This window comes from Leucopleurus acutus, assembly GCF_964270905.1.
Source record: "Leucopleurus acutus genome assembly, chromosome: 5".
Classification (NCBI taxonomy): Eukaryota; Metazoa; Chordata; class Mammalia; order Artiodactyla; family Delphinidae; genus Leucopleurus; species Leucopleurus acutus.
In genome coordinates this window covers 139,376,614-139,391,450 of record NC_139147.1, presented here as the reverse complement: position 1 = coordinate 139,391,450, position 14,837 = coordinate 139,376,614, and the positions used below count along the sequence as shown (strand labels likewise).

The 14,837-nt window shown below is 38.3% G+C and overlaps 1 protein-coding gene across 2 annotated transcripts in view; it reads left to right on the top strand.

The window, feature by feature from the left end:
• ZNF385D (zinc finger protein 385D) overlaps positions 1-14,837 on the top strand; it is a gene marked incomplete at its 5' end in the record, with an annotated part of 940,271 nt that overhangs the window by 909,092 nt on the left and 16,342 nt on the right. For both annotated transcript variants that reach the window (XM_082840504.1, XM_082840505.1), the window contains one exon: positions 2,185-2,418. In XM_082840504.1, coding sequence (XP_082696630.1) covers positions 2,185-2,418 — 234 coding nt within the window. The remainder of the gene's footprint in view (positions 1-2,184; positions 2,419-14,837) is intronic.

The following is a 14,837-nucleotide window of genomic DNA, read 5'->3' as shown; positions in this document are numbered from 1 at the left end:
TTTCTTAATTCCATGAAACACTGTGTCCTGACTCACCATATACTACTTGTGTGAACTTTGGAAATTTCCTTAACGTCTGAAATTTCTTCATTTTCAACAGTATGTGTGACGGTTAAATGAAATTATGTATATAAAACACTTAGCAAATGAACTGGCCATTTGCTATTTGTTCATAGACACTCATGCACCTGCTTTCAAAGAATAATTTCCAGTTTGCTGGGAGCAATGATGCCTACTGGACCATCTCAAGTTGGTTGTTGTGTTTCATGCCATATCTAGATTCTCAGAAATATTTTCTAGCAATTACCTGATATTTTAATGTTGGTATCTTAGTAGGCAAGTAAACACTAATCAGGAAGTGGGTCTCTCGGTGTTTAAGGAAATAAATGTATTCTGGTGGCAAAATTCAGTGTTAGGATCATTTTATTTATTTTTCTCTAGCCTTGAGAGAGACTAGTCATGGCACTATGTTTCTTTTTTTTTTTTTTCTAACATCGTTGGAGGATATTCTCCATGACACTGCAGGGGACTTACTTAATGGTCTTACAGCTAAATAAGTGATTAAAAGTATAGGAAGTGTCAGGCAAAGGGAAGAGCCAGATGAATTGTTTTATACAATAGCCCTCAACATGAATCTGAAAAAGAATATATATATATACATATATATAAAAGTATATATTATATGTATACATATACACACATATATATATAACTGAATCACTTTGCTGTACACCTGAAGCATTGTAAATCAACTATATTTCAATAACATTTTTTAAATGAAAATTAGTTCATTAATTAAAAAAAATAGAGCCCATTCCTCTTCTGATTGACTAGTGTGTCTGATGCCATATTTGGGAAAGAAGCCATAAGCAGCCTCACCCCTATTCCCACCTCTCTCTCTGGATCAAAGGGAAAATCCAAGTTACAAGGCATCTTGATAACATAAACTAAAAGGAAGTAAGCGTTTATGAGGACAACACTTCATTGCAGGTAGACCACTGTCCTTTACAGCCACTGCCCACTCCATTTATCATGGACTTTACAGCGTGGCACTGGATAGTGACCACAGCAGCATATGGAATGAGAAACGATTCCAAGAGCAGCTGTGGCTGGAGAGACAGCCTGGGAATAGTTTGAATAAGAGGTTAAGAACTAGCCAGCCGGGAGGCAGCAAAAAGTAACATAAAAATAGAAAGCACAGGGCATAGGGCTCATTTGCAATTCATTGTTGGGTATGGCAGACATTGCTGACATGGTGTTAACTAGCCTGTTTGGGTTGGGAGCTGTGTACACCCGAGTGAAGTTAGGACAAAGTAGTCTTACTTTGGAGGTTGACCTCTCCAGCTTTAGAATCAGACTTCAGAGGCAGAAGGGTTGTAGGGTTACAGCGCATCAACTCTCTCTTGGTCATCAAGCTCTTGAAAGCTGTGACATTAACATGATATGACCAGTCTGTGAATTCCTTATAAAGAGTGGCTGTTGATGTTTGAATACTTTTGTGTCACAAGCTCCCTGAACACAGCCTGGTGCAGAGCATACATTTAATAAATATGCTACATTAGAATTCATCTTATTTGTATATGGATGATTTTTGTACCTGTCCAATATACAACTCTTTGTAAATAAGGCAATGGTTTTCTAAACCTTTGATCTGGACAAAGCGATATGATATCAGGGTTCTATTTTTTTTCTATATTTTGCACAAGCATACACAGGAGGATCAGTACCTATTTTTTAATTAAAGAAAGAGATGTAGAAAGAAAATAGAAAGACAAGTAGTAAAGAAAAATTAAAATATCTTAAAAACATTTATCCTCCATTTTATTTTTTTTAAGCCATCCTTGTAGAAATATACAAAGCACAATGCACTGTAAAGATTATTTTACTAAGGCCATATGTTAACAAGAAAAATTTGTGAATATGTTTATTTACCTCATGGGAAAACGTTAAAGCCTGTTGGTATATATTTTCTAGAATTGTCCGAACGTGTTATATCAATAGACAAAACTATAAGTGGTCATCTATGTACATTTCCTCAGGAGATGATTGACACGTAGTTGACAAGCAGCAATTGCTAGCTGTTCTTATCATTATTAGCAGAATGTAATATTAGTGATACCCTTTCGAATAGGGAAAGGTAATACCACTGTTTTTGCCTTTTCTTCTGTGCTACTTTGACTGCAGACAGTACCACAGGGACACCAGCAATATCAACGACGACAACTGTGGAAATTCGCAAAAGCAGCGTTATGACAACTGAGATCACTTCTAAAGTGGAGAAAAGCCCCACGACAGCCACCGGCAATAGCTCCTGTCCTTCCACGGAGACTGAGGAAGAAAAGGCAAAACGGCTGCTTTACTGTTCTCTATGCAAGGTTGCTGTCAACTCCACCTCACAGCTGGAGGCGCACAACAGTGGTGAGATGCAGCGATTTATTTTCTGTCTCAACAGCTCTGCAATTATCTTCCTCTGAATAGATTAGATCTTTTGCAGCAGGGGACAGAGGGGGAGGCAGAAAACTGGCAACTATTACATGGAATTCATTAACCATTAAGAAGTAAAAATGACAAGCAAAGTGTCACTTACAGGGGGGCAAGGAAGGGTTTCCAGGGCTCCCTTGCCATGCTGTATATGTGTTTGTGTTTTATAAACATTAAGAGAGACAGTAAAATATAATTCTGAAGTGTCAACTTTGCATTTATATGATTTCTAGATTGCTATGTTACTTCCACACATTTGCTTGTAACTGAAAATTTCTGAAGTTGCACCAATAATATAGTTGAAAAAGTTGGTTGCATAACTCCATTCACTTTTGGTTAAAAACCTCCCTATTATGGTTTTTATGGCAAATAATGTTGTTTGGGCTAAATCTATATGAGCTGGAAAATTAAACTTAAGAAAATACTTCTTAGAGGCAGCCATGATGTCTACATATAATATTTTATTTATTTTTTCTGACAACGTAAAGATACTATTCCTTTGTTTTGACTGAGGCTCAGAGAAGACACATGACCAGTTAGGTGACAGAGCCATTATTCAAACCCAGGTCTCTCTAACTAACACTAAACTTTCATATAGCATAACAGAAAATACTGGTAAGGCGGGATGGAATTCTCTCCTGATGTATTTTGATTCCATCTCCCTGCTCTTTCTATACATATATGTTTATATCTATATCTATATTTAAAGATGTTTTATATATATATAAACCTATCTAACTAGATACATATATAGAGTATATCTATTTAAATAGATAAAGATTTTATTGCTTTATTTGTTTATTTATTTACTTATGTCCTGCCTGAGGTTTTAGCCAGCCCTTTGTCCCAAGATCAGTTTTTCTCTAAAAGACTGGGTTCATTGCGAGGACTCTGTCAGCAATTACAATCGAAAAAGAATCATTTGTGAATCATACCCTGAGTTAATAGTGCAGCTGTGTGTTGATGGCGTCATCGACCAATCATTGTGCTGCACGCGTAATATTCAAGTACTGACTTCAAGGCTCTAAGGGGGTAATTGCAGAAGGAGGACAATTCCTTCCACACACATCCTCGTCCTGCAGGCAGCATGAGTTATAGTCAGGGAGAGTTCATGAGTTCAGGGGCTGGGAGACAGAATAGCATCTGGCCCCAAGTCAGAATCTGTACCATTCAGATTTGCCCTCTGTTTCCTCCCGCGAATACGTTCTTCCTGAATGTGAGATCACTGGGAGAGGGTGGGCATCATTGGAAATCCATTTACTTTTCCAGAATTCTTGATCATCCCCCCATAGTGACAGAGAAACACATTCACTTTGAGGGAGGATCTATTTTGACAGATAACCCATAGCCTTTGAGGTTGGAGTTAATTTACGAAGAACTTGGATGTCCTTTCTGAATTCTGATCAGAAACATCTGATTAGGAGGCAAAGAAGGGATGACTTATTTGTTTACGTCACATCAGGTCAACATTTTCCATATTACAGTTCTATGGTCATCTCTGGTTCGTGTGTAAGAATTGCCGTTGGAGCTTTCTGTATATATATATATATTATATGAATGTCAAATATATCCATATGTTTATATATAAATACATTTATATTTGTTTAAATACATATATATACACACACACACACGCACATATATATATATATATATATATATATATCTCCTACATCCTGGGATTCTGATTTATTATATATCCAGGGCCTGGGAAGCTACAGTGTTTGGGAAAAGAAAAAAAAACAAAACCAAAACCTGGCAAGTGTTTTGCAGGCAGACCTGAGAACTAGTGTAACCATCTCACCTGGGAGTTTAAGACATGCTTTCGGTTGTCACCCTTACTTGAATCCCTTTCTAAGGGTGTCCCCTCCAAGCCTTCAGCCCAGTCGGGGGACTTCGGCCACTCCCCTTCCCTCCAAGGTGCTGCTTGGGGTTCTCGGTTCCTATATTTCTCTTCCTGCATCAGAGATCTTCCCCTCGGGGTGTGATGTTGGTAAACCTGCGGGGTGATTGTAGAGGGCAAGGGTCCGCATATGTCCCTCTCCTGTCAGGAGTAGGAATGGTCCTTGTAAGTCTCATCATAGGATTATTGTGGTGGGTTCTAGTTTGGGTTCCATGAGAAGCAGACTCTGAGACAAGGATGTCAAGGCAAATAGTTGTTAGGGAGATAAAGGGACAAGGTTAGTGGAGTTGGGAAAGGAGATAGGGCAGGGAAGGTGGCCAGCACAGCCAGCTACCAACATGGGCAAACTGGACCTTACCCACCAAAGCCGGTCCCCCGCCCAGCTCCTACTCTTAAAACCTTCAAGTGATCACCTAGAATGACACAACAAAATTAACTCAAATTCTGTGTCTTTATCTTTACAATCTCAGCACTATCATTGTTCATTTATAATCCGCTGTTTTCATGAAACATAGGTATTAACACAAGGGCATGAATTGCAGCCTTTGTGAGCTCAAAGGATTTCGAACCGCTATGAAATGATTAGTGAAACTAAAGCTTGTAACCGAATTTGTGTGTTTCTGGGGATGACCGTATAATGGAGAGTTCTACAAACTAATTTCCATGGAGCAGATGATGTGCTAATTTAGTATATACTAAATCTCAACAGTAACCACCTCCATTGTTTAGAATATAGACCAATGAAATATTATTTAGGGAAGAGTCCTTATCACTGACATTATTTAGAGTTACCAGATCATGGTGCTGGTGGAAAGCAGGCCCCCTTTGGTTTTTTTTTTTGGTTTTTTTTTTTTTTGCGGTACGCGGGCCTCTCACTGTTGTGGCCTCTCCCGTTGCGCAGCACAGGCTCCGGACGCGCAGGCTCAGCGGCCATGGCTTACGGGCCCAGCCGCTCCGCGGCATGTGGTATCTTCCCAGACCGGGGCACGAACCCGTGTCCCCTGCATCGGCAGGCGGACTCCCAACCACTGCGCCACCAGGGAAGCCCCAGCGGGCCCCCACTGTATAGTCCATTTAATCATTGTTCTCTAATTCTCTTTAAGGACCCCCTTCTTAGCTGCGCACAGGGCAGACCACAATCACCAGCCCATCCACTGCATCCTCCACTCACCCCCACCCTGTCAATATAACTTTAAAAGACTTCTCCAATTACTTCTTAGAGCCAGATATTAGGAAAATACTGTTAAGATTGGGCTGTGTTTTTCAGGAAACCAAGTTTGAATATCAATTTTGCTCAGAAGCAACCAGGATGCAGCATGGGGAGATGTGTCCTTTGCATTTAAATGTAATTCTAAGTGTTTCTCTTTTTTATCCTTTTAGAAATACATCATAGACATGGAATCAGGGCTATAGCACCGAGCGGAGAATTATGCACTTATGGTCCGTTCATGGGAAGCCTGCCACCTTCAAAACATGTTTTTCTCCTAATCTTGGAAAATGCATTTTTAAAAAAAATTTATTGAAGTATAGTTGGTTTACAATGTTGTGTTAGTTTCAGGTGTGCAGCAAAAGTGAATCAGTTATACATATACATATATCCATTCTTCTTCAGATTATTTTCCCATATTGGTTATTACGGAATATTGAGTAGAGTTCACTGTGCGATACAGTAGGTCCTTACTGGTTATCTATTTTATATATAGTGATGTGTATATGTCAATCCCAATCTCCTAATTTCCCTTCCCATGCCGTTTCCCCTTTGGTAACCATAAGTTTGTTTTCAAAATCTATGAGTCTTTCTGTTTTGTAAATAACAACATTTGTATCATTTTTTAAAAATTAGACTCCACGTGTGAGTGATATCATATGATATTTGTCTTTCTCTGTCTGACTTACTTCATGTGATTCACAAAACTGTCTAAGAGTGCTTGAAATACCCTGAGAGGACATACTCTTTTCGAGAGATCTGGAAGGCTCCTTTTCTTTGTGTGTTATAGACATGTATTATAGAAGATATGTTTTGCCTTTTTCTTTAAAGAAATTCCCCCCAAACATCCTACTAGGTAATGCTTTGCTTAGCTATTTTTGATGATTTTCTCGATATAATTGAAAAAAACTTTGGAATGTTTTATAATTAGTCCTCATTAGTAATTTGGGCAGATTTTTCTGGTAATGACTTAAAGTGGTAACATTTGATCATTTTCACTAAGCTCATTCCAGTTCTTCTATCCCTACACAGAGCTTATTTTTAAGTTCACTAAGTTTTAATATATAGAAATGACACGTTATCAAAGGATGGAATTTCTAAATTTTTGCCTAAACACAAAATCAGTGTTAAGAAGGAGAAGAGAAGATTGACTAAAATTTCTTGAGCATGTGGGTGTGCCAGAAATAATGCTTAAGATAAAAAATGCATCTAATACGATACTTCAGTAGAGGAGATATTTTTTTTTTCTATAGCTACAGACATTGAGGCACAAGTAAGTTGAAACTACTCAGCTGATGGAGGCAAATTCTGACTTATACCATTTCAGAGCCTGAGCTTATAAATCTCTTTCCAGAGAGTTTGCTGTGTTTGTTGATCTTTATAAATATCTAATACTTCACTAATCTTCACTGATTGTCTATCATGTGTTGCTCACTGAGAATCTAAATTTGAGCAAAGCCCAGGAGTTGCCTTTTAGGAAGCCCTGGTCTAGTTTGTGCCTCTGTGTTCAGGAAGAGAATGGGTAAAGACTTGTTTCATCCAGAGATGTGTCCTTTCATGTTTCAAGTAAAAAACTCATTTAAGCCAAGCAGCCATGGTGGTCCATGTTTATGGCCTTATTATTATTAAGGCCCAAAGATTATCTACCACTTCTCTTCAGCATCTTCTAGGGTAATGGTAAGACTTCAACTGGATGGGAAATACAGATACAGACTCTTCTATCACAAGTCTGCTGTTGCACCTTCTTTAAACTTTCTACAAATGTTTTAAAAACCAATTCAGCCCCATAGGCCTCCATGTTATGCATGTTCCTGCAGGGCATACTTGAGCAGGAGAGCTGTACTGTCTAATATGATAACGACTAGCCTGAGACGGCTATTTAAATTTAAATTAATTACCTGTTCAGTTTCAGCTGCAGTAACCTTATATCAAGTGCTCAAGGGCATCTCTGACTAAAGGCCACCATATTGGTAGGTACAAATCAAGAACATTTCCATCAGCAAAGAAGTTTCTATCAGAGAGTGGACTGGAGCTACAATTCTTTTTCCTTTTTTTTTTAAATTTTTATTGCAATATAGTTGATTTACCATGTTGTGTTAGTTTCAGGTGTACAGCCATGTGAATCAGTTACACATATATCTACTCTTATTTAGAGTCTTACAATTCTTTTTTTTTTTAACATCTTTATTGGAGTTTAAGTGTTTTACGTTGTTGTGTTAGTTACTGCTGTATAACACAGTGAATCAGCTATGTGTATACACATATCCCCATATCCCCTCCCTCTTGCGTCTCCCTCCCACCCTCCCTATCCCACCCCTCTAGGTGGTCACAAAACACCAAGCTGATCTCCCTGTGCTATGGTGGCTGCTTCCCACTATCTATCTATTTGACATTCGGTAATGTATATAAGTCCATGCCACTCTCTCACTTTGTCCCAGCAAACCCTTCCCCCTCCCCATGTCCTCAAGTCCATTCCCTACATCTGCGTCTGTATTCCTGTCCTGCCCCTAGGTTCTTCAGAACCATTTTTTGGTTTTTTTGGATTCAATATGTATGTGTTAGCATATGGTATTTGTTTTTCTCTTTCTGATTTACTTCACTCTGTATGACAGACTCTAGGTCCATCCTTTCAGTACAGATAACTCAATTTCTTTTCTTTTTATGGCTGAGTAATATTCCATTGTATATATGTGCCACATCTTCTTTATCCATGCATCTGTCAATGGACACTTAGGTTGCTTCCATGTCCTGGCTATTGTAAATAGAGCTGCAATGAACATTGTGGTACATGTCTCTTTTTGAATTATGGTTTTCTCAGGGTATATGCCCAGTAGTGGGATTGCTGGGTCATATGGTAGTTCTATTTGTAGTTTTTTAAGGAACCTCCATACTGTTCTCCATAGTGGCTGTATCCATTTACATTCCCACCAACAGTGCAAGAGGGTTCCCTTTTCTTCACACCCTCTCCAGCATTTATTGTTTGTAGATTATTTGATGATGGCCATTCTGAACAGTGTGAGGTTTGCATTTCTCTAATAATTAGTGATGTTGAGCATCCTTTCATGTGTTTCTTGGCAATCTGTATATCTTCTTTGAAGAAATGTCTATTTAGGTCTTCTGCCCATTTTTGGATTGGGTTGTTTGTTTTTAGGTTATTGAGCTTCATGAGCTGCTTGTATATTTTTGAGATTAATCCTTTGTCAGTTGCTTCATTTGTTACTATTTTCTCCCATTCTGAGGGTTGTATTTTCATCTTGTTTATGGTTTCCTCTGCTGTGCAAAAGCTTTTAAGTTTTATTAGGTCCCATTTGTTTATTTTTGTTTTTATTTCCATTTCTCTAGGAGGTGGGTCAAAAAGGATCTTGCTGTGATTTATGTCATAGAGTGTTCTGCCTATGTTTTGCTCTAAGTTTTATAGTGTCTGGCCTTACATTTAGGTCTTTAATACATTTTGAGTTTATTTTTGTATACGGTATTAGGAAGTGTTCTAATTTCATTATTTTACATGTAGCTGTCCAGTTTTCCCAGCACCACTTATTGAAGAGGGTGTCTTTTCTCCATTGTATATTCTTGCCTCCTATGTCAAAGGTAAGGTGACCAAGTGTGTGTGGGTTTATCTCTGGGCTTTCTATCCTGTTCCATTCATTTATATTTCTATTTTTGTGCCAGTACCGTGCTCTCTTGATTACTGTAGCTTTGTAGTATAGTGAGAAGTCAAGGAGTCTGATTCTTCCATCTCTTTTTCTCTTTCTCAAGATTGCACTGGCTATTCGGGATCTTTTGTGTTTCCATACAAATTGTGAAAATTTTTTGTTCTAGATGTGTAAAATGCCATTGGTAGTTTGATAGGGATTGCATTGAATCTGTAGATTGCTTTGGGTAGTATAGTCATTTTAACAATGTTGCTTCTTCTAATCAAAGGACATGGTATATCTCTCCATCTGTTTGTATCCTCTTTAATTTCTTTCATCAGTGTCTTATAGTTTTGTGCATACAGGTCTTTTGTCTCCTTGCGAAGGTTTATTCCTAGGTATTTTATTCTTTTTGTTGCACTGGTAAATGGGAGTGTTTCCTTAATTTGTCTTTCAAATTTTTCGTTGTTAGTGTACAGGAACACAAGAGATTTCTGTGCATTAATTTTGTATCTTGCTACTTTACCGAAATCATTGATTAGCTCTAGTAGTTTTCTGGTAGCATCTTTAGGATTCTCTATGTGTAGTATCATGTCATCTGCAAACAGTGACAGTTTTACTTCTTTTCCAATTTTGACTCCTTTTATTTCTTTTTCTTCTCTGATTGCTGTGGCTAAAACTTCCAAAACTATGTTGAATAATAGTGGTGAGAGTGGGAAACCTTGTCTTGTTCCTGATCTTAGTGGAATGATGTTGGCTGTGGGTTTGTCATATATGGCCTTTATTATGTTGAGGTAAGTTCCCTCTATGCCTACTTTCTGGAGAGTTCTTATCATAAATGGATGTTGAATTTGTTGAAAGCTTTTTCTGCATCTATTGAGATTATCATATGGTTTTTATCCTTCAATTTGTTAATATGGTATATCATATTGATTGATTTGGATATATTGAAAAATCTTTGCATTCCTGTGATAAACCCCACTTGATCATGGTGTATGATCCTTTCAATGTGCTATTGGATTCTGTTTACTAGTATTTTGTTGAGGATTTTTGCATCTATATTCATCAGTGTTATTAGCCTGTAGTTTTCTTTCTTTGTAATATCTTTTTTTGGTTTCGGTATCAGGATGATGGTGTCCTCGTAGAATGAGTTTGGGAATGTTCCTCCCTCTCCTATACTTTGGAAGATTTTGAGAAGGATAGGTGTTAGCTCTTCTCTAAATGTTTGATAGAATTTACCTGTGAAACCATCTGGTCTTGGGCTTTTGTTTGTTGGAAGATTTTTAATCACAGTTTCAATTTCAGTGCTTGTGATTGGTCTGTTCATATTTTCTATTTCTTCCTGGTTCAGTCTCAGAAGGTTGTGCATCTCTAAGAATTTGTCCATTTCTTCCAGGTTGTCCATTTTATCAGCATATGGTTGCTTGTAGTAATGTCTTATGATCCTTTGTATTTCTGCAGTGTCGGTTGTTACTTCTCCCTTTTTCATTTCTAATTCTGTTGATTTTAGTCTTCTCCCGTTTTTTTTGATGAGTCTGGCTAATGGTTTATCAATTTTGTTTATCTTCTCAAAGAACCAGCTTTTAGTTTTATTGATCTTTGCTATAGTTTTCTTCATTTCTTTTTCATTTATTTCTGATCTGATAGTTATGATTTTTTTCCTTCTGCTAACTTTGGGGTTTTTATGTTCTTCTTTCTCTAATTGCTTAAGTGTAAGGATAGTTTATTTATTTGAGATTATTCTTGATTCTTGAGGTAGGGTTTTATTCCTATATACTTCCCTCATATAACTGCTTTTGCTGCATCCCATAGGTTTTGTGTCATTGTGTTTTCATGGTCATTTGTTTCTAGGTATTTTTTTATTTCTTATTTGATTTCTTCAGTGATCTCTTGATTATTTAGTAACGTATTGTTTAGCCTCCATGTGTCTGTAATTTTTACATTTTTTTTCCTGTAATTGATATCTAGTCTCATAGCATTGTTGTCAGAAAAGATACTTGATATGATTTCAATTTTCTTAAATTTACCAAGGCTTGATTTGTGACCCAAAATATGATCTATCCGGAAGAATGTTCCATGAGCACTTGAGAAGAAAGTATATTCTGCTGTTTTTGTATGGAATGTCCTATAAATATCAATTAAGTCCATCTTGTTTAATGTATCATGTAAAGCTTGTGTTAACTTATTTATTTTCATTTTGGTTGATCTGTCCATTGGTGAAAGTGGAGTGTTAAAGTCCCCTACTATGAATGTGTTACTGTTGATTTCCCCTTTTATGGCTGTTAGCATTTGCCTTATGTATTGAGGTGCTTCTATGTTGGCTGCATAAATATTTCAATTGTTATATCTTCTTCTTGGATTGATCCCTTGATATTTATGTAGTGTCCTTCTTTGTCTCTTGTAATAGTCTTAATTTAAAGTCTATTTTGTCTGATATGAGAATTGCTACTCCAGTTTTCTTTTGATTTCCATTTGCATGGAATATCTTTTTCCATCCCCTCACTTTCAGTCTGTATGTGTCCTTAGGTCTGAAGTGTGTCTCTTGTAAACAGTATATATACAGGTCTTGTTTTTGTATACATTCAGCCAGTCTATGTCTTTTGGTTGGAGCATTTAATCCATTTACATTTAAGGTAATTATTGATATGTATGTTCCTATTACTATTTTCTTAATTGTTTTGGGTTTGTTATTGTAGGTCTTTTCCTTCTCTTGTGTTTCCTGCATAAAGAAGTTCCTTTAGCATTTGTTGTAAAGCTGGTTTGGTGGTGCTGAATTCTCTTAACTTTTGCTTATCTGTAAAGGTTTTAATTTCTCCATCAAATCTGCATGAGATCCTTGCTGGGTATAGTAATCCCTTGCTGGGTATAGTTTTTTCCCTTTCATCACTTTAAATATGTCCTGCCACTCCCTTCTGGTTTGCAGAATTTCTGCTGATAGATCAGCTGTTCACCTTATGGGGATTCCCTTGTGTGTTATTTGTTGCTTTTCCCTTGCTGCTTTTAATATTTTTTCTTTGTATTTAATTTTTGATAGTTTGATTAATACGTGTCTTGGCGTGTTTCCCCTTGGATTTATCCTGTATGGGACTCTCTGCACTTCCTGAACTTGATTGACTATTTCTTTTCCCATATTAGGGAAGTTTTCAACTATAATCTCTTGAAATATTTTCTCAGTCCCTTCCTATTTCTCTCCTTCTGGGACCCCTATAATTCGAATGTTGGTGCATTTAATGTTGTCCCAGAGGTCTCTGAGACTGTCCTCAATTCTTTTCATTTTTTTTTTCTTTATTCTGCTCTGCGGTAGTTATTTCCACTATTTTATCTTCCAGGTCACTTTTCCGTTCTTCTGCCTCAGTTATTCTGCTCTTGATTCCTTCTAACGAATTTTAAATTTCATTTATTGTGTTGTTCATCATTGTTTATTTGCTCTTTAGCTCTTCTAGGTCCTTGTTAAATGTTTCTTGTAGTTTCTCTATTCTATTTCCAAGATTTTGGATCATCTTTACTATTATTACTCTGAATTCTTTTTCAGGTAGACTGCCTATTTCCTCTTCATTTATTTGGTCTGGTGGGTTTTTACCTTGCTGCTTTGTCTGCTGCATATTTCTCTGTCTTCTCATTTTGCCTCTCTTACTGTCTTTGGGGTCTCCTTTTTGCAAGCTGCAGGTTCGTAATTCCCGTTGTTTTGGGGATCTTCCCCCAGTGGCTAAAGTTGTTTCGGTGGGTTGTGTAGGCTTCCTGGTAGAGGGGACTGGTGCCTATTTTCTGGTGGATGAAGCTGAATCTCGTCTTCCTGGTGGGCAGGACCACATCCAGTAATGTGTTTTGGGTTGTCTGTGAACTTATTGTGGTCTTTGGCAGCCTCTCTGCTAATGGTTGGGGTTGTGTTCCTGTCTTGTTAGTTGTTCGACATGGGGTGTCCAGCACTGGAGCTTGCTGGTCATTGGGTGGAGCTGGGTCTTAGCATTGAGACGGAAATCTCTGGGAGACCTCTCACTCTCACTGACTAATATTACTTGGGGCCAAGAGGTCTCTGGTTGTCCAGTGTCCTGAACTCGGCTCTCTCACCTCAGAGGCTCAGGCCTGACCCCTGGCTGGAGTACCAAGATGCTGTCAGCCGCATGGCAGTGAAATGTGGCTGTCTCCATTATGAAGTCAGATTATAAGGGTCTACAATAGCTGTTCAGCTACAACAACAGGCTGACTTGGAAGCCCTTTGTCTACGAGGCTCTCTCCAGCAGCTGGTGGCTAAAAGAGTAGGTCTCTGTGTGCTGCCAGAACCTTAAACGTTTATATAGAGGTCTTCACTGGTTTCAGTCACGGATTTGGTACAGATGGTCTCAAGAACATCTTACTCTGTCAAGGCTGTGTGCTTGAAACTGCTCCTAAGCCTGAGGGTCCACAAGCTGAAGGAAGATGAGACTGCCCAGGGTGGCCTGAAAGCCGTGATTCTTGCCACGAACCCTGCTGTTGCTGTCATGGAATCCAGCTTCCCCCGCTGCTCTGCAATCAGTTTTCAGTGAAGCTTTCTCTCTGTGCTGATGAGATTCCTGCTACTTGACTTGCCCAAAGCCATAGAGCCCTTAAATGTTGGGGCTGTGATGCAAACCCAGCCAATCTGGCTCCAAGGTTGGTGTCACCTCACCCTAAATGCCTCACCCCTGTGAGCCACCTCCTCAGACCTGCACTGCCACAGGAAGAGTCGCCTGCATTCTTACAATTTTTAAATAATGTACTTCGGGGTTTGCAACATGGGTGATTTGGGATATATTACCTAATAGAAAAATGTTATGTAGCTGTGAGCATTCAGGGTTTAGGTATTTCGTGTTTGGTGACATCTCACGGATGAACAACCAGAATAAGTGATTTCAGAGTTGTGTTGAGATACGTTTTCTTGCTGTGTACTTTTACGTGCTGTGCTTCTTAGGAGTGGTTTCATGCGCAAACCAAGTAGAATGTTCAACCTACATTATTTTTTCTACTCGAGCCTAATATAATGTCACTGATATTTAGAACATTTCAGGAAGTTTGCACATGAAACTCTTTCCCTACTGAGGGCATGCGGCTTGAAGGTGAAAAGTGGGAGGGCTTTTGCTTTTCACCTTATACCTTTCTGTGCTCTTTGAATTTTCTAACAAAGTGTTACTTTCATTTAAAAAAGTGAAAACTGAACTAGTTACACAAAAAGTAAGCAAAAACACTGCCTTTATAAATAACTAAGACAACATCATATCTGTTATACTATGGGAGTGTCTAATTTTTCCATTTATTGAGTGTTTATTATGTGAAAACCTTTTTGCCGGGTTCTCTTGGTTAATGGCTATGAAAGCAATGGAGCATTTTTCCATGCTTTTAACGGCCTTGTTTCTAAGCAGCAGAGATGGGTGCAAATAAGGATTGTTAAGTGCATGTCTAAAGCAGCACAGGAAATCCTCCATCTTCCTTGTAGTCCATTGTTATAGATAAAAGAGGCTTTCTGGATGCCTGAAAATTCTCATGTGCTGGTATGTCCAGGGTTACTGCCATATCAATTCCACATGTTTATCTCCCCATCAAACCCAGGCAGTGCCCCGCTTACTGGTTCCCAGGGTCTGCAGAGCTCTTTCCTGAGCTG